This window comes from Triticum urartu, chromosome 6A (assembly GCF_056163025.1).
Source record: "Triticum urartu cultivar PI428250 chromosome 6A, HENAU_Tu73, whole genome shotgun sequence".
Taxonomy (NCBI): domain Eukaryota; kingdom Viridiplantae; phylum Streptophyta; class Magnoliopsida; order Poales; family Poaceae; genus Triticum; species Triticum urartu.
In genome coordinates, this window is record NC_141878.1 from 605,984,844 (window position 1) to 605,993,910 (window position 9,067).

General features: G+C 38.8%; 1 protein-coding gene across 1 annotated transcript; it reads left to right on the plus strand.

The window, feature by feature from the left end:
• The first annotated feature begins 1,143 nt into the window (after window positions 1–1,143).
• Window positions 1,144–2,424, plus strand: LOC147967217 (uncharacterized). The gene is made up of 6 exons (XM_087531071.1): window positions 1,144–1,409; window positions 1,479–1,665; window positions 1,743–1,862; window positions 1,928–1,984; window positions 2,257–2,303; window positions 2,409–2,424. The coding sequence occupies exons 1-6, from the start codon at window positions 1,144–1,146 to the stop codon at window positions 2,422–2,424; spliced, it is 693 nt and encodes a 230-aa protein (XP_087387197.1).
• The last annotated feature ends 6,643 nt before the right edge of the window (window positions 2,425–9,067 follow it).

Consider the following 9,067-nt stretch of genomic DNA (forward strand, 5'->3'; position numbering starts at 1 on the left):
CTCACTTTTTTATGAATTTCATAGACTATGTTTGTACCCCTAGAGATATTACAGTCATCGAATCAATCAAGTCTGCCCCTAAGAATACCCAGTTTGTGGACATTGGAGATGCCATGTTAGCAACTGACGATTTGGAATGCCTTATTAAAAATGACATGTTCTTACATGATGGTGTAAGACCAATTGCACAATCTTTGTAATTAGTTGATTATATATAATATCATAATGTATAAATATAATTTAAATATTGTTTGCAGGTGATAAATGCTTACATATATTGCATGCTTGCTCATGAGAATTTACAAGACAGGGCGGGTGAAAAGGTACACATTATTAGCACGTTTGTATCCGGCCAGATAAAAGAAGACGGGGAAAGAGACATAGACCCATCAAAATATCGTCGCATCGTGCGTCATGTTAATAGTTATCTACAACAAGATATGGTTAGTTTTTGTCTCGTAATCCATGCATATAATTATGGATTGTTTTTATTTAGTTCATATGTTTAATGATTTATTAATAACTATATCTAATTGTGACTGTGACTTGTATCTTATTTACACCAGTTGTTCATTCCGATTAACATGCCGGGCTACCATTGGTATCTAGCAGTTGCCAACGCCAAACAACGAGAGATCCAAGTATTGGACTCACTTGGTGAGAATGTCAAACGCAATGACCTTTCTACTACGGTAACTATCTATTTCTTTTCTCATGTTAGCATTTATTTTGTTTGACTTTATCCTTAACATTTCTCGTATATACATAAAAGTTATTAGGGCTTGAGAAATGGCTGAAACTTGCAGAGCATAGTCCGGAGTTTATCAAAGGTCATAAGTGGCCTGATCTCAATGTTACAAAATGGACGGTTGTAGAGCAAATTCAGGAGGCAATACAAACCGATGGGTAAGCAGTTGTTTCAATAGTTTGTTTTTAGATTCATCTGTGTGATATTCTAAAGCATTATTTTATAATAATATTATAGCGTATCATGTGGATTGTTTATGCTAAATTATATGGAATACTGGACACCACATGGACTGTCAGACCAGTTTACGCAGGTATTTAGGTTTTATACATTATCTCATAATGTTTTATCAAAATATCTTATAAATTGTTTTCAAATTTTTTTTGTAGGAGGATATGAAACATTTTCGACAAAAATTAGCAATTATTTTGCTCGATTCAGAGCTTAATAAGTTAAAAGGATGTCCCGTGTACCATCAACCTCTTAGCGAAGAAACTTGTCTGCTCCATGCTAATTCTGATCTTGAGATCCTAGATAATCCATCTGACGTTGTCGAAGAGAAACGTCCCGCCCCAATCACTATCATTTCCACGGACCAACGCGAAATACTTGCCGGCCTCTGTAGCTACATCATGTCGATCAATGATGCTGGATGTTTGGAGTAAGTATCATGTATCAATATTTAATATGCGGATGTATATTATTGTTCTTCTTACCATCCAAATTACAGGAAGGTGTGGGTCCGGAGCTCCACACCCGATCCAATGAGCTTAAGTCTTAAGAAACTTCAGTGCATACTTAACATGGAGCAGCCCATGGACAATGATTGCTTCAACACCGCCGTGCTTATGCTGGCATGTGACGAGGGAGTATTGTTCACAGACCCTCCTATACACTACATGGATCTACGATTTTGTGTAAGTTACCATAACTCTTCATTCTAGGTGCCATTAGTATCAACATGTTGAAACAATATTTTTTTTCTTCTACTTAGTCCATGCTGTTAGATTCAACACGAGGTCAGAAGTTTTGTGAGAAGGAAACTATCCAGACGTTGGCAACATTATTTGATAGCTGGCCTGGGATGGAGACCGACATCTCATCTTGCAATAAGGTAAATAAAATATTTTGACCATTGTTATCATGGTTTGTTTTTGTTTCTAATAGCTCCACTTGTAGATTTATCTTCCCTATGCATCCATCGGCCGATACATCCTGTACATCATCGACAAAAAGGCACGTCGTCTACATATTATGGATCCTATTCAATCATCACAATTGTCAGAGGATAAAAACTTGAGGCATTCACTGAAATTAAAAAGTTTTTCAAGAGATTTCAAAGAAGCACTCGAAATAAAGCTGCCTGGGTGGAATTCTGATATATCTAAATGGCATCGTTTGTTTCCGGCCGGTGTTCCAACGAGTATAGACGGGTAATGAATTCATAATAAGAATATTTACTTTTTGTATCATTATATTATTTATAATATTAATTGAAAGTTTTCCAGGAATGTGTCTGGCTATTTTGTTTTTCATTTTATGCTCTGGTGGAATGGTAAAGAATTGGTCAAGCCGGTTTGCGCGGTGAGTATTGTGGGTTACATGTTTTAAGACCTTCTCTGTGATTTTTTCATACTAACTACATTTATTTTTTCTGCAGGATGGGTATGAATTGAGGAAGCAATTTTTATTATACTTGCTAAAACATCGCGGGAGTGAAGCTAGAGGAAACTTTCCTGATATTGTGAAAGAATTTCTTAAGCGCATCATCTAGATATTATTATTTTTTTTGTAATAGATGTTAAGTTGTAACATCACTCAACTTGTTACATTGCAATAATGGACTTCAGTTTGTGTTATATTGTTTGTATGTGTGCATTTTAACATGTAACTCTGATAAACTATTTCAAGAGCCCGTGGCAACGCACGGGCACTCTACTAGTTGACACTAAGGCACCATCCTTACGTCCGTCTCCGCCGCCGCCGCGCCGCCCAGGGAGCAGGAGCCGCCATGACCCCGGCCTCGTGCCGTGCCGCCCGCGCATGCCGCGCACCGCTCCGCCGTTGCGCCGTCGAGGGATCAGGAGCCGCCGCGCTCGTACAGAAGAAGCACACACCCAGGCAGTTGGATGAATTTTTCCTTGAGGAACACACGCATATATGGAAAACTGCAAGCCGCCGGCTTGCTTGATCGGTGGCACGACTCGACGGAACACGCACGCGAACACAATCGTTTTGATGAGATGACCGAGCGTGTCCATGGAAGCCGGCTCCCCTACCAATGCCGCCCTCTGCAAGGCCAGCGAAGACAGCTTCAGCTTAGACGCCAAGGATGGAACCATGGAAAGGTCTGCTTCATCCGAACTGATGGCACGGACACGCGCAGGTACACACATACATATGCGAAGGTCGATGTTGGCCGATGGTTGTAGTTGTAATTTCATGTCCTGGTCGGTGATGTATTGATGCTCATGGTGAGCTATGGGATAATAACTGGGAACTTTCACCGTTCAGTCATACTGGATGAATCCTTGTAGGTAATCTCTTTTACCTACCCTTCTTATATTTACAGGAAATTCAAGTGTGGTACACATGTTAGTATGCTCTGCTTCACTCTATTGTACACATGTGGTAATTTATTATCGGCTCGCTGATTAAGAATCAAGAGCCACTACATTCTTGAATACTGAGACTGTCTTAGTTGGTCCAAGTTAAACTTGATAAATGCAATTTACTCTTTCGTTCCATCTGACAATTCGGTTGTATTATTGATTTGGACAGTTTTCATATATTTTAACCCCATTTTGGATTTTTGCTTCCTCAATCATTCTTAATTATTTAATGTCATTATGAGGTACATGTGTTCCCAAGATTAAATGTGAGAAATGTGTAGTTGAACACCTGGGTCTATTTGGTTTCTTTGGAACAACCACCATTGTCAAGATCGATTCTAAAGATAGATTATTAGCAGTGAAATATCTTTGTTGGTTCAATAAAATAGTTCAGCCGGGATGGTTCTTACTAATATTTAAGCCAGCTTCAATTTTTAGCATGCTCAGTCACTTTCGATGATTTAGATTGAATTTTGGGTGCCTGTCTTTAATAGAACAACAAACTGATTTTGGGTGCTAAAATAAACACTAAACACTACTTCCTAATGGCGACTATGTGCAGAAAGACAATCCCGGTGGAGGACATCCCGATTATCGATATGAAGCCGGGGTGGAAGAAGGGCACGAAGATCACCTTCCTAGAAGGAAGGATCTGGTTTTTCCGGTACAGTTATTTGTTTCAAAAAGTTTGGGGTGTAATTTTTATATTAACACTATAATAATCATGAAGTTATACTTCCGACGGAGGAGATTTTTGCATAAGCTGAGCTACCATTTTATTTTAAATATTTTCTGAAGTAAAATTTCTGAATAAACTGCATGATGTTTCATGTGTGTGAATCACACTTTAGCTAAAAAATGAGATAGCAAGGTGCAGAGGAAATGTGAGAAAGTTGTCCAAAAACCGAAGAAACTTGTTATTTCTCTTTGCTTTACAAGTTTACAATTTGTACTATGCTTTATTTTTACTCTAACACCAAATTTATCGTGTTTTGAGATGAATGGTAGATTGCATAAGGAACCAAACTATGGTGGCCAGAATTTGTGTAGCCCTTAGCATACAGGTACGAACCACAAGTTTGTCTACGGGGACGATTTTTTATAACTAATTTACTACTTTTTGTTGAATGCATGATGTGCTCACATAATTATGGACGACATAGGATCATACGATTTATTGCAGGGACTATGTGAAGAGAGGATTACCGATCCTAACGTGCATGCACCGGGGATCATATGGCATGATGCACGACATGCCATCGAGACCATCGGGTCATCGCTCAGTACATCTGGTACATCTACTACCCCTATAAAGGGCAGACACTATGTATAGCTCTGGGGCTAATATATCCATATACAGTCATATGTACTCACAGTGACACTAATTAATTTAGCGTGCCAATAATATTATAGCTCTGGGGATAATATTCCTACACACTCGAGGCCATTTAATTTAATCTAAACCTATGTAGGAAGATCCTTATTCGTGGTTGAAATCAGTTAGTGAGTGTTCTCTACAGATGTTGTCTTTGTGCATGCCACTACATTTCCGAAAAAATCAGATGCTGGGTTGCAGGGCCACTGTTTATTATAAATTTCAGATTTGTACCTACACTTGATGCATGTTAGAGAGAGACAGCGAGAGGGGGGGAGACTGGACATGGAAATATGAAGGCAACTCAGTATTGAAGACAATCATATGGCCCCATGTATGTTCATGTTACCTTCGTTAAACAAATGACTGTATATGGATATATTAGCCCCAGGCTATACATAGTGTCTGCCCTTTATAGGGGTAGTAGATGTACCAGATGTACTGAGCGACGACCCGGTGGTCTCGATGGCATGTCGTGCATCATGCCATATGATCCCTGTGCATGCCGGTGTATCTGCCTGCACGTTAGGATCGGTAATCCTCTCTTCACATAGTCCTTGCAATAAATCCTATGATCATATGTCGTCCATAAGTATGTGAGCACATCATGCATTCAACAAAAAGTAGTAAATTAGTTATAAGAATTCGTCCCCATAGACAAACTTGTGGTTCGTACCTGTATGCTAAGGGCTACACAAATTCTGGCCACCATAGTTTGGTTCCTTATTCAATCTACCATTCATAACATTTTTCCTTTGTAATGTAGATATCCAGGTAATGTCATTCTCTTTGATAACCTCTTTGAGGACTCTGACTTACTAAGAGGATCAATAGGAGACAAACAAGTTTTCAGATTGTATATATTCAGTTTACCATAAACCTTTTTTAGCTATTTGTAATGCACGAATATCGTATATGCAGACACGGTGCCTCTGCCACCGGCCTCGACGCGGAGTCCCCACTGCCTCGTGCCTGGTGTCATGATGTCTCCCTTTCCGCCGCCAGTCTCTTTCGGCCGCCCAGCCCTACTGCCATGAGGCCACCTCCAGGCGCGGTGTCCATCCCGCTGTCACTAGGGTGCCCCTGCCCTCGATTGTATTATTTTTTATTTGCCTAGCGCCAAGTTTTTCATTAACTTCTGCCATATTACAAAATGTATAGGTGCTAACAAGTGTTTTTATGTTGATCCGAATTAGTACAAAATGTTAGTCCATAGGCACGTGCTGACAAATTTTATATATTGATGCGTAGATGTAAAATTGGCTTTTGTAAAAAAAAATTCAAGAGGTAGGCGTCCTTAACAGAGTAATTTCATTGTAAAGTAGTTTGCATTTTCTTTTTCATGGCCACACTAGAAGTGAAACTACACTATACACACCTAATCAGTCAATTTAATTTTATATTGCTAAATCTACACTTCCAAGTCAGAATACCATGTTCACTTGAGAAAATATCATACTTGTACAGAAGAAATTGATGATGTATTGCATAGTCATTGGTAGAATTGAGCAAGTGTTGCATAACTTCAATTTTTTGCTTGCATGTGCTCAGAACTGACGTGTTGATCATGTGTAAATTCATCACAAAAATCTGTTTGTTTAAAAAGCTTGATGATCGTTGTCAGACGCTTCATTCTTCACTAGATTGCTGGATCACAATGGTGTTTCACTATAAGTAATACAATTTGAGTGACATGCTATTTTGTATCCATTTCATTTATATTTTCTTGCAAGAATTATTTTGAATTTATAACATGTAGACGTGCATTGCACATGTACACTTACTAGTCAATAAAAGGCAAAGGATAATGATCTTTCCTAGTAGCTTTATTCAACTTTCTAAAATCTATCACCATCCTATAACCAGTTACAATCCTCTAGGGAATAAGCTCATTCTTATCATTGGAAACAACAGTAATGCCCCCTTTCTTAGGAACACAATGAACTGGACTTACCCATCTACTATCAGCTATGGGATAGATTATACCTGCTTCCAGAAGCTTTAATATTTCAGTTCTTACCACTTCTTTCATTTTTGGATTCAATCGAAGTTGGTGGTCAACAACGGGTTTAGCATCTGGCTCCATATTAATCTTGTGGTGACATAGAGTGGGACTAATGCCCTTTAGATCATCGAGAGTATATCCAATAGCGGCACGATGCTTCCTCAGAATTTTTAGCAACCTCTTTTCTTCGTGCTCTGAAAGGTTAGCACTGATAATAACAGGATATATTTTCTTTTCATCAAGAGAAGCATATTTCAAAGTGTCAGGCAATTGCTTAAATTCAAAAACAGGGTCACCCTTAGGTGGAGGAGGACCTCCAAGAGTTTCAACAGGCAAATTATGCTTAAGAATAGGCTGCTGATTAAAGAAAACCTTATCTATTTCATTCCTTTCATTCATATGCAAATCATTCTCATGATCAAGCAAGTACTGCTCTAAAGGATCAGTAGGAGGAACAGCAATAGAAGCAAGACCAACAATTTCAACTTTGCTAGGCAACTCTTTATCATGGGGCTGTCTACGAAACTTAGAGAAATTAAACTCATGAGACATACCACCAAAGTTAACACTAATAATTTCCTTAGCACAATCAATTTGAGCATTAACAGTATCAAGAAAGGTCTACCAAATATTATAGGACAGAAATCATCTTGCAGTGATCCAAGAACAAAAAAAATCAGTAGGGTATTTGATCTTACCGCACAAGACTTCAACATCTCTGACAATACCAAGTGGTGCAATAGTATTTCTGTCCGCAAGCTTAATAGTGACATCAATATCCTCAATTTCAGCAGGTGCAATATCATTCATGACTTCTTGATAAAGAGTAAAAGGAATGGCACTCACACTAGCACCCACATCACATAAACCATGATAACAATGATCTCCAATTTTAACGGAAACAACAGGCATACCAACAACAGGTCTATTTTTGGCCTTAGGATTAGGACTAGCAATTCTAGATGCATTATCATAGAAAGAAATAACATGCTCATCTAATTCATCAACCAAAAGATCTTTAACTATAGTAACACTAGGTTCTACCTTAATCTGCTCAGAGGGTGTAGGTGTTCTAACATAACTCTTCCTAACCACAGAGGAAACCTTAGAGTGTTCCTTAATTCTAACGGGAAAAGGTGGCTTCTCAAAATATGCAGTAGGAACAACTGGATCAATATTGTAAACAATAGTTTTCTCTTTCTTAACCTCTAATGGTTCTTCCTTTAATCTATAGGAGGATGGCACTTAAACCACTTGTCCTTAGGAAGATCAACATGTGTAGCAAAAGATTCACAAAAAGAAACTACTATCTCAGAGTCAAGTCCATACTTAGTGCTAAACTTCTGAAAAACATTGGTTTCCATATAAGATTTAACACAATCAAACTCAAGATTTATACCTGACTCATTATCTTTGTCAATCTCCCAATCCTCATTGTTGCACTTTTTTTTTTTCAGAAGATCACATTTGAATTCAATAGTCTTCTTCATAAAAGAACCAGTCGAAGAAGAATGAAGCATAGTTTGATCATTACGAGAAAGCCGAGCATAAAAGTTTTGAAGAATTATTTCTCTTGAGAGCTCATGATTGGGACATGTATGCAACATATACTTGAGCCTCCCCCAAGCTTGAGCGATAATTTCTCCTTCACAAGGCCAAAAATTATAGATATAATTCCGATCGTGATGAACCAAATGCATAGGATAAAATTTCTAGTGGAATTTCAATTTCAACCGATTCCAATCCCATGTGTCAGTGTCATCACATAGCCTATACCATGTCAATGCCTTTCCCTCCAAAGATAAAGGTAATACTTTCTGCTTAGCTCTATCTCCAGATAAACCTGTAAGCTTAATCAATCAACAAATTTTATCCACATAGATCAAGTGCATATCAGGATGTTTAGTTCCATCTTCTGCATAAGGATTAGCTAGCAGTTTCTCAACCAAACAAAAAGGAATTTCATAATCAATATTTTCAATAGCTTCAATAGGTGGTGGAGAGGCAAGTGTTGGGTTTCGTAGTAATTTCAAAAAAATTCCTACGCACACGCAAGATCATGTGATGCATAGCAACGAGGGGGAGAGTGTTGTCTACGTACCCAACGCAGACCGACTGCGGAAGCGATGACACGACGTAGAGGAAGTAGTCGTACGTCTTCACGATCCAACCGATCAAGCACCGAAACTACGGCACCTCCGAGTTCGAGCACACGTTCAGCTCGATGACGATCCCCGGACTCCGATCCAGCAAAGTGTCGGGGAAGAGTTCCGTCAGCACGACGGCGTGGTGACGATCTTGATGTACTACAGCAGCAGGGCTTCGCC